The 18,757-nt window shown below is 37.9% G+C and overlaps 1 protein-coding gene across 3 annotated transcripts in view; it reads left to right on the top strand.

The window, feature by feature from the left end:
• The window catches only part of zc3h12b (zinc finger CCCH-type containing 12B), a 78,501-nt gene extending 60,514 nt beyond the window's left edge, over positions 1-17,987 (top strand). For all 3 annotated transcript variants that reach the window (XM_039766337.1, XM_039766339.1, XM_039766338.1), the window contains exons 3-6: positions 7,840-7,979; positions 8,570-8,804; positions 13,116-13,222; positions 15,759-17,987. In XM_039766337.1, coding sequence (XP_039622271.1) covers positions 7,840-7,979; positions 8,570-8,804; positions 13,116-13,222; positions 15,759-17,197 — 1,921 coding nt within the window. In that variant the 3' untranslated portion in view covers positions 17,198-17,987. The remainder of the gene's footprint in view (positions 1-7,839; positions 7,980-8,569; positions 8,805-13,115; positions 13,223-15,758) is intronic.
• Positions 17,988-18,757: the final 770 nt, after the last annotated feature.

An 18,757-nucleotide genomic window follows, 5' to 3' on the forward strand; every position in this document is an offset into this window, starting at 1 on the left:
AGTTAATTAAAGCCAATGTTAGACGTTTAAAGTAAAAGAAATGGCGGTGTCCATTTTCTTGTGTTTTATTCCCATACTAGACAGAGGTTTTCTTTTTATTCTATGGCACTATAAGTACATCTTACTGTCAAACAGTCTACAATTCAGCTAAACGATGAAACAAGGTGCTGTGGACATCCTAGCAGTCATACACACATGTGTATGCATTCAATGTATTAGGTCTTACTCAGTATGTTTTGGACTTCTTTAGAAAGACTGTACTCAAGAACTGATTATCATATGTCCATCCATCCATTATCCAACCCACTATATCTTAACTACAGGGTTACGGTGTTCTTCTGGAGCCAATTGATTATCATATGTTCTATTTGTAATTGACCGGTGGAAATGTAAACATTAAAGTTGTTTGCTTGAGTAGCATAAAGGGGTGATGTTTGAAAGTAACACTGTTACTTAACTCTAATTCCACTTACTCATCTTGCTTCAGCTGATAAATTGCACAGCCTTTTTCACTGCATTTGGATTGATGATAAAAGTTCAAAAAGAAGAGTATCATAAGCTATCTATTAGAAACAACCAATCTTCATATGAAATGCTACTGACTAGTTACAAGAACATGTTGCTTCACTTTGTAGAACCCCTACTCACAATTCACTGTCTTCTGCTTCATGCCCCTGCTGAAGTCTGCTGTCGCAGTCTGGTAAACTGAGGTTGTTATCTAATGAAGCTATTCATATACACAACATTTTAAAATCTGAGAGTAAGGTGCCAGCTTGTTATGTGTTTAAATTCTTGCGCATTTGTTGAGATATTTAGGAGTATGCTTTGCTGTGTGGAAACATGTTGCTAAAAATGACAGTGACTGCCCCTATCCTGTCCCCATCTGATTTATTAGCCTTTGTGGTAGCTGACAAACTATTGTCTCAGTATACATATCTATATAATAAAAGCCCAGCGAAGTGTCCGTGTCCGCGTTCCTTTTCGCTGTATAGCTGCCCCGTAGAAAAGCCCCAGTCCGTCCCCTCTCAGAATTCCTGCTTACCGCCCCCGTTCTTTCCCCTTTGCTTTTATTTTTCCTGTTCCCGAAAATCTTTTCAAAACAAAAGTAAAGAAATAGACCGAGCGTCACATTAACGTCTTCTCCCCTCTGCCTATTATATAACCAATAAAATGAAATAAAAAAATCATGAAAGAAACAGAAACCACAACCGACCCTTAGCGCTTCTAACGTTACAGCCAAACACGTGGTGTATGCAGGTTATGAGGTGTGACGCTAATTAACGCCCGTACTACAACAGATTATATTGTTGATATACTATTAACTATTTACAGGGATCAACTCTTTTGGGGAAGTTCATAACAAAAAAAAAAAAATTAATTTTAAATAACATGTGCACTTGAGTATTTCGAGCCCCGCGTCTGAGTCGGATGGTTCCCCTGGTCACCAATTCGTGTGTTTCACTATGCCCACTATGCCTTTCCGTCTTCAGCTACCCATGTGCACTTGTACGGAGGAGACCTTACAGAACAATGCCGAAACGAAACGCAACTAGACCTGCTGCTGCGAGAGAGGACACATTACAGCGTGATCACGAAGCAAAGAGGCAAAGGCATGACAGTTGCTCGCAAGAAACGGACACTCGGCATTCACACAGATTAGCTTAACGACGCGTCTCTGCCGCACAAGGAAAGGCAACTGAAACCCCTACAGAGAGAGAAGACAGATTACGCCGTGATCACGAAAGAAAGAGGCAAAAGCGTGCCAATGAGACACCCGACGAGAGGTCCTTACGATTGAGTCCTTCAACTGTGGTCATCCAATGCACAGCGTAGCGCGCGTCAAGTTGCTAATATATATATAATGTTTGGCAAAGATAGCTATATTATTGTACAAATATTTTTTTCATACGATGTATTGCAAAGGCATTAAATTAATATAACTCCTGTGAACAACTTCTTGTGAAATTATAAAACTAGGAAGTACAACATATATACAGTGGTGTGAAAAACTATTTGCCCCCTTCCTGATTTCTTATTCTTTTGCATGTTTGTCACACAAAATGTTTCTGATCATCAAGCACATTTAACCATTAGTCAAATATAACACAAATAAACACAAAATGCAGTTTTTAAATGATGGTTTTTATCATTTAGGGAGAAAAAAAATCCAAACCTACATGGCCCTGTGTGAAAAAGTAATTGCCCCCTTGTTAAAAAATAACCTAACTGTGGTATATCACACCTGAGTTCAATTTCCGTAGCCACCCCCAGGCCTGATTACTGCCACACCTGTTTCAATCAAGAAATCACTTAAATAGGAGCTGCCTGACACAGAGAAGTAGACCAAAAGCACCTCAAAAGCTAGACATCATGCCAAGATCCAAAGAAATTCAGGAACAAATGAGAACAGAAGTAATTGAGATCTATCCGTCTGGTAAAGGTTATAAAGCCATTTCTAAAGCTTTGGGACTCCAGCGAACCACAGTGAGAGCCATTATCCACAAATGGCAAAAACATGGAACAGTGGTGAACCTTCCCAGGAGTGGCCGGCCGACCAAAATTACCCCAAGAGCGCAGAAACGCTCATCCGAGAGGTCACAAAAGACCCCAGGACAACGTCTAAAGAACTGCAGGCCTCACTTGCTTCAATTAAGGTCAGTGTTCACGACTCCACCATAAGAAAGAGACTGGGCAAAAACGGCCTGCATGGCAGATTTCCAAGACGCAAACCACTGTTAAGCAAAAGAACATTAGGGCTCGTCTCAATTTTGCTAAGAAACATCTCAATGATTGCCAAGACTTTTGGGAAAATACCTTATGGACTGATGAGACAAAAGTTGAACTTTTTGGAAGGCAAATGTCCCATTACATCTGGCGTAAAAGGAACACAGCATTTCAGAAAAAGAACATCATACCAACAGTAAAATATGGTGGTGGTAGTGTGATGGTCTGGGGTTGTTTTGCTGCTTCAGGACCTGGAAGGCTTGCTGTGATAGTTGGAACCATGAATTCTACTGTTTACCAAAAAATCCTGAAGGAGAATGTCCGGCCATATGTTCGTCAACTCAAGCTGAAGCGATCTTGGGTGCTGCAACAGAACAATGACCCAAAACACACCAGCAAATCCACCTCTGAATGGCTGAAGAAAAACAAAATGAAGACTTTGGAGTGGCCTAGTCAAAGTCCTGACCTGAATCCAATTGAGATGCTATGGCATGACCTTAAAAAGGCGGTTCATGCTAGAAAACCCTCAAATAAAGCTGAATTACAACAAATCTGCAAAGATGAGTGGGCCAAAATTCCTCCAGAGTGTTGTAAAAGACTCATTGCAAGTTATCGCAAACGCTTGATTGCAGTTATTGCTGCTAAGGGTGGCCCAACCAGTTATTAGGTTCAGGGGGCAATTACTTTTTCACACAGGGCCGTGTAGGTTTGGATTTTTTTTCTCCCTAAATAATAAAAACCATCATTTAAAAACTGCATTTTGTGTTTACTTGTGTTATATTTGACTAATGGTTAAATGTGTTTGATGATCAGAAACATTTTGTGTGACAAACATGCAAAAGAATAAGAAATCAGGAAGGGGGCAAATAGATTTTCACACCACTGTACATACAAGATTGCTAGAAAAAAATACTTGCAGCTAATGTCAGCTGGTGGATATCATGGTACATTGTACATACAATTTACTACAGTAATGGTCTTAACAGTTTCAATCATTTACACTATGCAACTCTTCAGTTCCACCCGGGGGGTAAATGCTAACATTATTCAAAGTTATTGTCTGTTTTTACATTCATTTTTATTATTCTTTAATTTAATATTGTTTTTTTGTATCAGTATACTGCTGCTGGATTATGTGAATTTCCCCTTGGGATTAATAAAGTATCTGTTTGTCTGTCTGTCTGTCTGTCTGTCTATCTATCATTGTTGCCTTATACATGTAAAGTACAATTTGAGTTCTCTGTTTTTCTATCGTAGTTGTGTAAATAGTTACTGCATTGACTTATAAAGTCAAGTATACATATGATTTTTATCTATAAACAGGAAAATACATTTATACACACTCTGATAAGTATGACATTTTTTTGAGAAGAATAAAAAATCTATCAAAAGAATAAATTGTATACATAACATTGACTCTGTTAAAAAGGGTAGCCATTTGCTTGGTTTTTCACCTCAGTTCTTTGACACTGGCCTTGTGCAGTCTACCTTTGCTGACCCTGCTTTCCATTTGGGTACTGCAACATACTATAAGTACTGTAACTGCATGTTATTGGCTTTTGGAGTATTTTTTGCATGTCATCATGCCTTAAATTTTCTTATCTGTCATAAATGGATAACCAAAATGTTGAAACTAGCAATCGGTTAAAAAAAAAAAAACGTTAAAGAAGGTCAAAGATGTTTAACTATACGTGTTTTTCTGTTGTTGTGGTGTGAAAACTTACACTCATTACTTTTCTCCCTTGTTCATAAAGTATGAGTGCACATTTGCAAAAAGTACTTGAAACAGTAACCTCACTAGGGTAAGTTATTTCACAGAAAGCATGCAAAGTTGTGCAAAAATGATTTACACCTAGAAACATTTCTGAAGAATGTGGTAATTCTATAATTAGATAAAATAAGAACAGCTTCCTTTGTGTTTCATTGCATCATGTGTTCATTATAATACTGAGTTGTCAATCTTCATAGTAAAGGGAATAGCAAGAAAATTGTGGTTTCATTTTTTTTTCCACAGGAAAAATATTTTCTGTGTTTTATTTTTTTAAATTGCTATTCTGTACATATAGTAGACATAATCAATCTGCTTCCTCTGAATACACTAAGGCATATGGCAGCAAAACTGCAGGTAACATTCCCTCATTTTCAACAATACAATTCATTTAATTTTTTATTTTAAAGATTTGTTACATTTCTGAAGTGAAGAAATTGCAAACAAGTAGTATTTTGTCTGTTTTTAATGTAATATTTTTCTCATCTTTAGAGAGTAGAAAGAATAGATCAGTGAAAATATACACAGTACAGTAGTTGTAAATGATCTGTCATAATAGTGTACATGCATCAGGAAGCTAGGGGAAAAGCTACATGAGTAGAGAGATATGCCGGATGTGGAAAAGAGATTTTGTAACTGTTAGACAGAATACCGCAGGTACACAAGGATAAAGTTACAGCTAGTGATGAGCAAAACAGTTTTGTGTTGTGTATGGTTTCACAAAATTGACTTCTAAAATTCATTTTTCATGCAGCTTTACAAATGAAAATGATAAAACTCACCAAAACGTTTTTTTGGAGTTCATAAAGTTTTTTGAAACCAACGAACATCCCAGCCTGAAGAATCCTTCACACCTCTACATTTACCTGCATGTTTTCGCAGTTGTGTAACACTGGTAATCCATAGCACACTAGTAAAATCAGTTATATTTTTTGGCTTTTATTCACATCATTGTGGAAGAGCACACTGTATAATTTTTTTTAAATGTAAAGAAGCACCAAAACACACTATCATGCATATTGCTGCATTTTCTCCACTGGAAAATCCACTACATTTAAACCCTTCCCATGATTTTACCTAGAAACCTCTTATCATGTCTTGATTCCTGCAGATAAGGCTGACGATAGCCATACTCCATTCTCCATGCGCTGTGGAGGAATAAATGGAGTATCAAGTCTGTCTCCAATGCTATGTTGAATTGTTATCACGAAGATTGCCATCATAACTGGCAAAGCAGATGTCCTACTACCAGAACAACCACAACACAAGTCTCATGGCTCAACAAAATGTCTGCATGTGACTGGAAACATGTCAGATGATTTTTATTTATTTATTTTTTGTACTAGAGATTTTTATTTAAACAGCAAGTGACAGGCAGGCGTATGCAGAATTAGCAGAGAGAAACTAACCAAGTTTCTTCCTTGCTGCTAATTATATTTCATTTCAATTTCTGGCCCGTCACCAGTTGTAAAGAATGCTATTGCACAACCACCAAATCAAAAATGTTGTTTCTGTCCTTTTTGCAATATACAGTACCCTTATGGCATACATACATACATATGCCTACCCATCCTGCTAATACTTGGTGGATTATAAATAAAACAAGAGGTGTTGTAATAGGTAATTGGAGACTACCTCCTGAAGAGAAGCCACTGTTATGGTGATGTCATCTTAGTCAGTCAGTCATGCTCATTGAGCTATCTCAGAGAAATTACTGTAAAATGTTGGTATATTCATTATTGGTCAATAATCATTTTTGTATGTATCAAATGTATTATTTTTCAAAAGGATTTAATTAATATGAAAACTGTTAGCAAAATTCATAACGTTGTTTGCTTTTTAGGTTTATGTTAAATTTTATATATTCTGATCCTTAATTCACTGAGTGACATTGATCATACATATTGCATTATTTGAGATTTGGAAAAGAATTTTCTGCAACTAGTTTAGACGGGCATCCTTTGGTCTAGTAATGTTGTGCTTTTTATATATGTAAATATAATAACAATCTGTATAAATAATATATAAAAATAAAACTTTATTGAATGATATTTTTGCCAAAGTAAGCGCAACCCAGCAGCCAATGTCAGTTTTTCCATTCTAGCCTACTCCAGAGGTATTTTAATTTTCTTCTGAGATTGTGGGTTAAAACTGCCTTTATGGCTTTATAGTGACAACAAGATTGTCAGCATTATGCCCTTACTAGAAATGTCCAGTTTGTTAAGATTCCATACGATGCGTTTTGAAAACATGCTGTAAAATATTGGTATAAGCTTTGTGGTGGCATTGTATCTCTGCTTCTCACGTGTGTTTGAAAAAGTCAGCAAGTTGTGTTGATCTAATTTTTAAAGTTAAACAATGAACCATTATTAAACCATCACAGTGTTCTCAGAGGATAGTTTGATATTGCATTGATTATTGCTGCTGCTACTACATTGATTCACTATGCTGGGTTCGGGTCTTGTGCATAGGTTTTGTTTTTGTGGATTCTGCACATTTCCCAGTTTCTGTTTGAGGTTTCCTTTGAGCACTTTGGTTTTCCTTCCACATCTCCAAAGTCATGCAGATTAAGTTCACTGGAGATTCCAAATTGGCTCCACTATGAGTGCGTGTGAGTGGGCCTGGAATGGCCTGGCACCCTGTCCAGGACTATTTCTTGTCTGATGCTCTGTGATGCTGGGATAGGCTCTGGCACAAGCCCCCACAAGTCCAACCATATTTTTGACATAAACAGTCTCACTTATTTTTCCCTTGTACGAATATCTTTTTAATAATTTTCCCTACTAAGGTCGTATCTAGGATAAGTATAAAAATAATACTGAAGACAGGTTATTTCCTTAAAAACATGAGATGCTGAAATGCCTTCCACTTTGTAGTTTGACCACATGAATAAGAAAAATATCTGGGCATGGTTTGAATGCATATTTTATTTTTAAACCACTTCCTTAAGTAAGCATGCTTTTGTGCTAAATTTCTTATTGGGCAGAATATTATAATGATGTATCTTGATTTAACATGGATTAAAGCTGAGAACTTCCTTGTGTAATAAACTTTCACCACTGCAACACATATCTTCCTGTCAAATGTGGAACATGCAGTGGTTGGGTGACTTGCTCAGGTTGTTAATCCAGATTTAAACACCACTTTCCTGCCATTATTTTCATAATAGTATAATTTTTGTAGAATAATAAAGCTTTGTTACTTAAAGCAGCTTGCCTAGAACCAGAAGTTAAAGTGCAGCTTCATTTTAGACAACTTTTAGTTATTCTTCTTAATCCTTCTTTTCTTTCCATTAAATGAGAATTATTTTGGAGCACACGTTTATTGAGCTGCTTTGTATTTTCTAGTCATGGAAACAAGGAAGTGTTTTCTTGTCGTGGAATCCAACTTGCTGTGGACTGGTTTTTGGAAAAAGGACACAAGGATATCACTGTGTTTGTACCAGCCTGGAGGAAAGAGCAGTCTAGACCTGATGCACCTATTACAGGTATTATATCAGTCCTTTATTATATTATGTTTATAATAATAATAATAATAATACATTTTATTTATATAGTGCCTGGTAAAAGCAAAAGAATATTGGCAGAGATTCATGTTTATATATTCATTTGTTTTCTGAACCCCTCATATTTCAGTACAGAAGCATAACAGGTCAAGGATTATCATGAAAGCATCTGGTGCAAACAGGAACTAGTCACATTTATATGGTATGAAGGTTAAATAACAAAATGGCTTGGATTTTGTCATACATTAAGTCAGTGAAGCTGGATAAACCTTAGAACTTCCTATGTAAATCCTTACATTGTCTGTCAGCATTACACTCCTTGCGTTTTCCTGTCAAAATATTATTTTAAAATTAAATATTTAATTGGTGTACTGTTTAATATTATTTGGAACACCATTGATTTAGCATTTTAATAATGCACATATTTGTTTCTGAAATTATTTCAATCCAAATATTTCCTTCTGATTGCTTAAAAATATTTTGGTCCCTCTGTAGTGGAGTAATTCTTAAGTGTAATTTTTCACAGTAATCTTCAATCTTATTTTTAAATTATTCACCCTTGGCTTGAACAGATCAAGAGATCCTGCGGAAGCTGGAAAAAGAGAAAATCTTGGTGTTCACCCCTTCACGTAGAGTCCAGGGTCGGAGGGTGGTATGCTATGATGACCGTTTCATTGTGAAGCTGGCATATGACTCCGATGGCATTATTGTATCTAATGATAATTACAGAGATCTGCAAAATGAAAAACCAGAGTGGAAGAAGTTTATTGAGGAACGACTTTTGATGTACTCTTTTGTGAATGACAAGTAAGTTTCAGCTTTAGAAGAAAATATTCTCTATATACTTTTCTTTTTTCTCCCTTATGCTAGAAATAGGGGAATTTCCTGAACTATTCTTTTAATAATCGAATCATTGACCTTTTCTTTAGCAGTATGTCATTAAATTGAAAAACTTTCTTCATGTAATAGTATTTTATTGAGGAAAAAGGTACAGCAATGCAGCACATATCATGCACCCTTTAAAACAAACTAACTGATGAAAAGCAACATTTGAAATCTTAGCTGGACAAATGATACCAACTATGTAACCATGAGTGCAAAGCTTGTGCATTTCAAAAGTGTCAGTGTGGAGCAGTTATTTGGCTTGTTTATTACAATTCAAAGCAGAAGAACTTGAATAATTATCACTTTGTCAATAATAGAAATCCAACCTTAGTTTGAAGTAAGTTACTGTTGTTGCAAGGTGGCAAGGATTGTACATTAAGCAAAAGCTGTATTTGATACATAATAATAAAAACATTTTTAGATTCCTGTAATTTTTTCTATAAGTTTGCTTGTTACTATGGATGTTCATGCCAGGTTTTTTAAGACTTATACCAATCACTGATCTAATGCTACTTGATCGGCCAATACTGATCCAGTTTTTTCTTTTTTCTTTATCCCCTTAAAAAATGTTTTACACTAATCCCCTGTATATTCTGACAAATTGAAGCCTTATGTCTTATATTACAGTGTTTTTATAATTAAGCTATAGACTACAGGTGTTAACTTTTCATTTTTTATTAACAAAATTAAATGATGTAGGTTTATTATTCAATGACTGTGATGGTGCAGGTTGGCTACACTTTCCCAAAACCATAATGGGAGCCTCTTGAACCTGCATCCATTGATAGTCCTAACCAAAGTATTGAACCTTGACAAGTGAGGACACACATACTGACTGTAATTGATGGCATAAATGTGCAAGTGCTTTTATTCCTTGAATGTTTTTTAAAGACAATCCAAGGAAAATAATACAACAGTGCATATCCCCATAATAAACAATCCAATAAATAATTCCTGTGTTCACGGTGAAGTTCATAAAAAAGCAATGCAATTAATAAGTTAAAAAAAACGGAAGGTAAAACAAAGTTAGGATTTACCTTTTTAATAATCCCCAGTCATGAAGTATCCATGCTGCATCTCTCTCTCTCCGCTGCTGCAGCAACCATCCTTCTGCATCTCTCACCATGCTTTACTTCCATTCTTTTCTTCTCTCCTTCAGTCCAGCACATCTCTCTTTACTGTCTTGCCGACTCACCCTTCCAGGTCTTGCACTCGGCAGAGACATCAGCAACCATGGTCCCTTCCAAACATGGCTAATCCATATTTGTCTCCTTCGGTGCATTTGTTGTGACTCCCCAAGCCGCCTTCTCCCATCTTCTTCATACAAACAAATGGCACCTGCCAGATCCCTAGGGAAACCTTCGATAATCCCCTGCTACTCAATAACTGTTCAGTGCGGAACTGATCCACCTCAAGAATGTTAATTACTTGTTCTTTCGTGGGGCCCCTGATGTTTGCCTGCACTCCTCAATACCGGCTGACCAGGTAATGCCTTCACCAACTCTTTCGGGCTTCCTCTATTTGCCCTCTGGTTCTGTTTGTTCTTTTGCCTCCTTTTTTGTCTGACTCCCCCTAATATGCCTCATTGGGTGCAGTGACTGTAACACAGACCACACAATGAAGCAGTCAAGACAGAAAACACCCTCACATGCGGGTATGCCCATTCTCGATCACTCCACCAACACCACACAGCCGTGCGAACCTGCACACCTGTGGCAATCAAGCCGACCACTTATTTATTTATTAATCTAAATAACCATTTGCTGCTTAGCTGTGGACCCATTTTACTACAGTAACCATAAAATATTAACTCAATAAAATTTCCTTAAAATACATCCATCCATCCATCCATTATCCAACCCGCTATATCCTAAATACAGGGTCACGGGGGTCTGCTGGAGCCAATCCTAGCCAACACAGGATGCAAGGCAGGAAACAAACACCAGACAGGGCGCCAGCCCACCGCAGCTTAAAATACATCCTTTAATAAATTACGTACGAAAATATTTATCCACAAGTAACGGCGCAGTGAATATACTTGACTTGAGCATTCTTAGTTTTCATCCTCTTTCTCTGTACGTTTAACATTTGTTTGCTCAGATTTTGATGAGCTTGCGGCATCCTGAGCAGCTCTTCTTTTCTCCACCCTAGCGGCCCGCTTCTTCTCTCCTTTCGTCAGCATCTTTTTGCGTTAAAACTAATTAAGTCAGTGTTTGTGTTGTAATTGTTTAGTACGTTTTCCTTAATTTTTCACTTAAAGTGGCACTTAAGTCTTCAATCTGTCTTAAGAATGATTTAAGATATGGAGAGGTAAGGGAAGTGACGGCAAAGGTGGTAGCAATGAAAACAGCACCCATACACATGCAATGCCCTACTGGCTGCTGCTGAGAGTTAATTCTACAATAAAATAAAAATAAAAAGAGGAATAACCTTGGAGGTCAATCATCACCCCAAAAGCCGATAATAGACGTGACATATATGTACCAAATTTCAGGTCCATAGGTCAAACAGTGTGCGGGGTACAGGTGATTTAAAATCCTGGACAGACAGACAGCCACGGTAGCCTGTTATATAAGAAGATATAACATATGGCATAAAAGAAAATAAAAATGCTCCTCATGAACACAATCTGTCATATTGTTTAATTCTTTCTGTAATCTATCTGAAACAAGGCTTAATTTAAAAAAGTAATTTTCACCATTTTTCTAATAATAAAAAAATTATATATATGTATTCTCACACAATTAATTGATATTGGCAATTAAACACTGCTTAAATTTAAATATACATGCACTTACAGGTTTTAATCACTTTAAATCATTAATTGCACTGCAACTTTTTGCTGGTAAAATTTACATTTACTATATTTATACAGGTGTGTTTTTTTTCTTCAATATATCAGCTAGATATCCATAATACTTGAGGTGTAATTATAAAATATGGATTACCATTTTAATTATGTAGTACTTGTTTCTTACCAAAACATATGCTGTATTATAAACAGCAACAAATAATAAACACTATAAAAACTTTTTAAAAAGATGTTTTTATATTTTCTTTTACCAATTAAAAGTGTAAGCCGCTGCATTTTAAATAAGCTCTTTGTTCAAACTAAAGCAGTGTCTGTTTTAATTTAAAGGACAAAAATTAAAAGGTCTGCATTCCTTAACGTACCTTTTCTTGTCATTTGTCTAATGACACAGGACGTCTTCTCTGATGAAATCGGTTTTTTTTTTTTGTTTGTTTAGGGAGGTCAGAGGAAGGGTGAGAATGCAGGGAGTAGAGCTGGTGCAGGTGGATGACTTTAAATATTTGGGATCAACAATACAGAGTAACAGGGATTGTGGAAGAGCTGTGAAAAAGAGTGCAGGCTGGGTGGTATGGGTGGAGAAGAATGATTTGTGATGGACGGGTATCAGCAAGAGTGAAAGAGAAGGTCTACAGAACAGTAGTGATACCAACTATGTTATATGGGTTGGAGACGGTGGCACTGACTGAGTCGGAGGTGGCAGAGTTAAAGATGCTAAGATTTGCATTGGGTGTAACGAGGATGGATAGGATTAGGAACAAGTACATTAGGGGGTCAGCTCATTTTGGATGGTTTATAGACAAAGTCAGAGAGGCGAGATTATGTTGGTTTAGACATGTGCAGAGGAGAGATGCAGGGTATATTGGGAAAAGGATGCTAAGGATAGAGCTGCCAGGCAAGAGAAAGGCCAAAGAGAAGGTTTATGGATGTGATGAGAGAGGACGTGCAGGTGATGGGTGTAACAGAGCAAGATGCAGAGGACAGGAAGACGTGGAAAAAGATAATCCGCTGTGGCAACCCGTAATGGAAGCAGCCGAAAGAAGATTATTACTCCATTTTCTTTAACATAACAGCCCTGGCTCAGCTACTGTAATACCTTGCAAAAAGGAGCACTGCAACTAAATTACGGTAAAGCTTAGAAAAGCAGGAGCTGAAAATATATATATTTTTTGTGACCAGCCTTTGTTAGTGAAAATTGGCTGATTTAGATTGGTGGCCAATTGATCAGAGCATCACTGCTTCTTACTTTTCATTACTTAAGATGGAAATTTGATTAGATTTTTGTACCTGTTTGTAGGCTTTGACAGACATAGAAGAATAGTTGATCATTTAGGAATTATGTCTTATGCTTATAAGGAAAAGTCTCAATTAATAAACAACAGCTGAGTGCATGGCAATGTAGTAATTTAACTTTACTTTTACAGGTTTATGCCACCAGATGATCCTTTAGGACGACATGGACCTAGTCTAGAGAATTTCCTCAGGAAACGCCCTGTTATTCCAGAGCACAAGAAACAACCATGCCCATATGGTAAAATATTTTTTTTTCCCCAAAGCATATTTAAATCAAGTCAGATAATTTATTATTAACTAGTTATCTTCTGGGAGCGGTTCAAGCAGCATCCTTTTTACAGAAGCGCAGTATTTGTCACTATTTTTCATTTAGTTTCTGAAATTTTTTATTAGTTACTAATTTTATTTAAAATTAGAATTGATATGGCTCCTGGCTTGTCACTGTTAAATGGATCTCAAATTTACCAATGAATAGCAGTATGCAAACCCAGATGCTGGCTTGTCTTGACTGCACTTCAGATGAGCTGTGAACTTTGATGGAGTCTCAAACAGGACCCAAAGGCTGCTTTATATTTACAACACCTGAAATAGTAAGAGACACTGAGAAAATGAAAAAGGGGTGTATTAAATAACTCCTGTAATCAGCTACTTGCACTGTGATCACAAACACCTAAACAGATCAGTTTTACTTTACCACAGGAGCTGTTTGTCTACAAACTGAGAAGGCAATGTAGATGAGTGAGAGTAAAAGCATAGTGAAAAGCCTTTAGACCTGGTCTACCATCTGTGGTAACGGACAATATTCGATCTCTGTCAAATAAGAACTGTCTGTCCTTATAGTGGGCTATGGAGCATACAAATACAGTGGCATTTTGTGCTTTATGTAGTGCAGGCTACCTGACATACCTGAAACTGTTTTCATGCTGGATGGATTTCATCTTATTCAATCAGTCAGAGACCCAGTGTGGTGTGGAAAAAGACAGGAGGGGGATTGGTCATTTATGTGAATGAGGAAATGTGTAAAAGGTAGCATATTACAGTTCAAACTACAGTTTGTAATTTAGATATTGAAATTCTGTCTGTCGGAATTTGTTCATGTTACTTGCCCATGGAGACAAATTACATCATCCTTAGTTCCTTCCTCTGCAAATGAAGACCTAGCAACAGAAATGATTCATTCTGTCACCAAAACTTTAATGATGACTCACCCGGACCCTGCAGTTATAATATGTGTTGACTACAACCATGTGACTTTGGAAGGAATGAGGACAAATACCTATCAGTTTGTGACTGGTTCCACGCAAGGAAATAACAAGCTGGACCTGCAGTATTCAAATGTTAAAGATGGCTTTAAGTGTATTTTACTGGCTCCTTTAGGCAAATCTGACCACAACCTGATGCAAAGACACTCTGAAGGTTGTACAACATATGCTAAACAAAAAGCAGAATGAAGGAAATGAGGTGTACATAGCTAAAATAGAAAAAAAAAATCATGAAGACCTTTGAGAGACTGGTCCTGTCGTGGTAGACCACCTGGACCCACTGCAGTTTGCCTACTGGACGAAGTTTGGAGTAGAGGATGTAATTATCTATCTGCTCCACAAGGCTTATTCTCAACTGAACAAAGCTGGCAGCAGTGTGAGGACTATGTTTTCTAATTTCACCAGCATCTTGAATTCCATCTTACCCATCCCTGTTAAGGGGTAAACTCAGAGATATACAGGTGGAGGAGCCTAGTGTGTCCTGTTTGTAAGGCTCGAGGACTGATATAGATGTGAGTAACACTGGAGCACCACAAAGAACAATCCTATCTAATTTTCTCTTCACGCTGTATACCTCAGACTATAAATATAACACCAGGTCATGTAACTTGCATAAATTCATATATGATTCTGCAGATGTGGGGTGTATTAATAAAGGGGATGAGAGAGAGTATAGGAGTCAGGTGGAAAAGGTTGTTTCTTGGTGCAAAGAGAATTGTCTGCATCTTAATATCAGCAAAACCAAAGAAACTGGTTATTGCCACACCAAAGAGCCTCAATGTCCGATAACTTTTCAAGATGAGAATGGAGAGGTGGGTCCACATTAATGACAGGTTGGACTGGTCTCAGAACACAGAGGATCTATTTAACAAAGGACAGAGCAGGTTCTTTTTCCTCTGTTCCTTTAATGTGGGAAGTGACATTATTCACATCTTCTATAACTCTGTGATGGCCATTGCGATTTTGTATGCTGTGGTGTGCTGGACTGGTGACATCACTTCGAGTGAGGCCCATCAAATCAACAAGGTAAATGAAAGGGCAAGCTCAGTTATAGGATGGCCTCTCGTCTTCCTGGAGGTAGTAGCGAAGAGAGGAGAGAAATAAAATAAAACTGAGTACCATTTTGAACAATGCTGCACATTATTTCTTTGATACACTAACTCTGAGGACTTTCAGCCAACGAATAACTGAAGTGTGTCAAGAAACACTACTGGGTCTCCTTTATACCAACAGCAATACATCTACATAATATATCACTGTGACTGTGACAGCCAAGTTAAAACTTTTCTTTCTTTTCAATTTTCTTGCTTTATAATAATTCTGGTGTGTTTTCATACCAAAGTGTGTGTATTTATTTATTTACTAATCTACCTATTTATTTATTTAAAGCGCTTCTGTAAAAAGTCTAACTTCTCCCTGGGGACAAATAAAGTTCCATCTGTTTAATCACTATAGCAAAATGAATACAGAAAAAAAACATTTCAAGTCTGGATTATGACTTTTGTTTTGCAGGAAAAAAGTGCACTTATGGGCACAAATGCAAGTATTACCATCCAGAGCGTGCCAATCAGCCACAGAGATCGGTCGCAGATGAGCTGCGAGCATTTGCCAAGCTTTCTGCTGTGAAAACAATGAGTGAAGGTGCTCTGGCCAAGTGCGGCAGTGGGCCTATTACCACCAAGGGTGACTCAAGCTCAGAAGTGAAGCGCATTGCTCCTAAACGTCAGTCTGACCCCAGCATTCGTTCTGTTGCATGTGAGCTCGAGGAGAGGTTGTCAGTGGCTCGGAAGTCTGAGGCAAACTCTGTGCCTTCCTTGGTCACTGCTCTAAGTGTCCCTACCATGCAGCCTTCCAAGAGTCATGCTGCTGGGGCATTAAACACGCGCTCTGCCAGTAGCCCAGTGCCTGGCTCTTCACAATTCTCTCACCAAGGCTCCTCATTGGAGCATATGTCTAGTGTGCAATACCCACCCATCCTTGTCACAAACAGCCATGGCACCTCCATCAGCTATAGTGAACAATATCCCAAATATGATCCTGGAGCTGACCATGGTTACTACTCCATGCTTAATGAATTCTCAAATCTTAGTCTAAACAGCATGCACAACACCGACAATTTCTACAGCATGGAGCATGAACTGGGATTATACTCTCGAAATCCAAGTCCTTGTCCAGATGCTTGTGCTGGGCATTCAAGCAGTGAGCCTTACTCATCCTATAGTGACCTTTACTTGAGTTCAGTAGACTCAGCTGCTGAAGATGGCGCAAAGAACACTCCTTCATCCTCTCAGAACAGACTTCAGCCTTTTGCTCATAGTTTCCACGAAGCTTTAACTCGAGTTCAGAGCTATGGGCCTGAAGAACCTAAACAGACCCCTCGAAAGCAGTCTGTTTCCCATCTTGCACCTCATGTACAGCATCCAGTGGTAGGTGCCCGGTCAAGCTGTCCAGGAGATTATCCTATACCTCAAAACATTCACCCTTCTGCATCATCACAGCCTGGCAGGGCTCTGGGAATGACCAGGATGGACAGCATTTCAGACTCCAGACTCTATGAAAGCAATCCAATGAGACAGAGGAGGCCTCCACTCTGTAGAGAACAACATGCCAGCTGGGACCCGCTTCCTTGTGGTGGTTCGGACTCGTATGGATATCATACTTCATACCCCTTAAGCAACAGCCTCATGCAGCCTTGCTATGAGCGTGTCATGGTGCGAAGCATGCCAGAGAAAATGGAGCAGATCTGGAGATCACCTTGGGAAGGGGGAGCGTCTGCAGCAGAACCTCAGGAACGGTATGTCATTCCGGAGCATCAGTATCAGACTTACCGTAACCTCTGCAACATTTTCCCTGCTTATATTGTTCACTCCGTTATGGAGAAGAATCCTCATTTAACAGACCCACAACAGCTTGCAGCTGTCATAGTTACTGAATTACGATCTGGCCGTTAGAATATCACTTGGAAGACAAAATGTAGTTTCGTATATTTTTTATGAGTCAAAACAAAAGGATATCATGCCACATACTATACTGTATGTACTGTACATATAAAAAGAACTTTGTGAATTCTGACACTACACTCCATTTATTTTGTGATTTGATAAAAAAGCAAGTCCTTTTCAAATGTTTTAAATACTAAGGAAGTGAATACCTCACAAGAATTACAATTTCAGTTGCCTTAAATTCAGGAGACCTCAAGTCTGTCCCGGCAAAGTATTAAGGGACATTCACATGTTGAAGTCATGCTGCTGAAGAAAGTGAAATGAGTGGGCTTGGTAAATTAACAAATGCTAATTGAAAATGTTACCCAAGAACATGAAGGACGACAGTGTAACAATACGTTTCTGAGTTGTGCATTTTTGGGTCATGATTCACTGTTATCCTGAACAGGTGGAGACGGGTAATCACACACCCAAGTGATGCTATGGCATTGGCTGGGCATAATACCTTACTGTAACATGGTTTCTTTTGCCAGTTTTGGTTTAATAGTGCAAGACTGAAACTGTCAGTTGTGGTTATTGAAATGAATGTGATTCACTTTGCACCTGACAAAGTCATTCACTTATATTTATTTTCCAATTGGGGTTTTTTTGAAGAGGTTGACTTCCTTATTTGAACATTTGAAAATTGTTGAGCCTCTGTCTTCTCTTTCCTGAGATGTGTTTGAACCAATACTTCTTAGGATGGAACTTTGTGGAGCTTAAATTTGTAATTCTAGCTTTTAAAGGGGTGTGGAGAGGGGTAGGGCAATTAGGAGGGGATTGGGTGGGGGTTGGCCAGTTTTCTTTTGCAGCAAATTTGATGCACCTTAGAGGGCATTTTTCGTCTTTTGAATTGTTGCAAAGACAGGACTTGACCACCCCTGTAGCTGGGGCAAAAGAAAAAAAATAGCTGAATGTCTTTTGCTCAATCCAATTTGAGCAAAATATGTTGAATTCTAGTTTTTCATGAACGCCGAGCAGGCCCGGTCAGGCCTCTTGTTTATTCATGAGAAGGTTTGACACTGCCTAAATGTTTCATACTTTGAAACACTCTTGAGCGCAAGGCTGTAGTCTGGGTTATTTCTGGCATTTTGCTAATGGCTTGCATGCTGCTGTTTTAAATTTTTTTCTTCTTAAAAAAGGAGTCTTTTTTTTTTTATTAAGTACCCATAAAAAACATTTTATCAATGCTGAGGCCAATTTTATAAAATAAATACAGTACTAATGCCACTAGAAAGAGGTATTGTGAGCTATTGCAGATATTTCAAATGACAACTCTCCTAGGTAAAAATGAAAGTAGTGAAGAATAGTGGGACATATTTTCACCAAGGTACTTATTATATTTAAAAATAACTAGTGGCACCTGTTCAGTGCATGTCACAGTAATTAGAAAACATTGAGATTAGAGAAAAGCAGTAGTGATTAAAATGTTGGTATGCTTTGTGAGACCCAGCATATATAAAACACACATACTGTACATAGAGGTTGTGTGTGTGTGCGCGTATGTAAACATAATAATAATATTTACGG

This window comes from Polypterus senegalus, chromosome 10 (genome assembly GCF_016835505.1).
Source record: "Polypterus senegalus isolate Bchr_013 chromosome 10, ASM1683550v1, whole genome shotgun sequence".
Classification (NCBI taxonomy): domain Eukaryota; kingdom Metazoa; phylum Chordata; class Cladistia; order Polypteriformes; family Polypteridae; genus Polypterus; species Polypterus senegalus.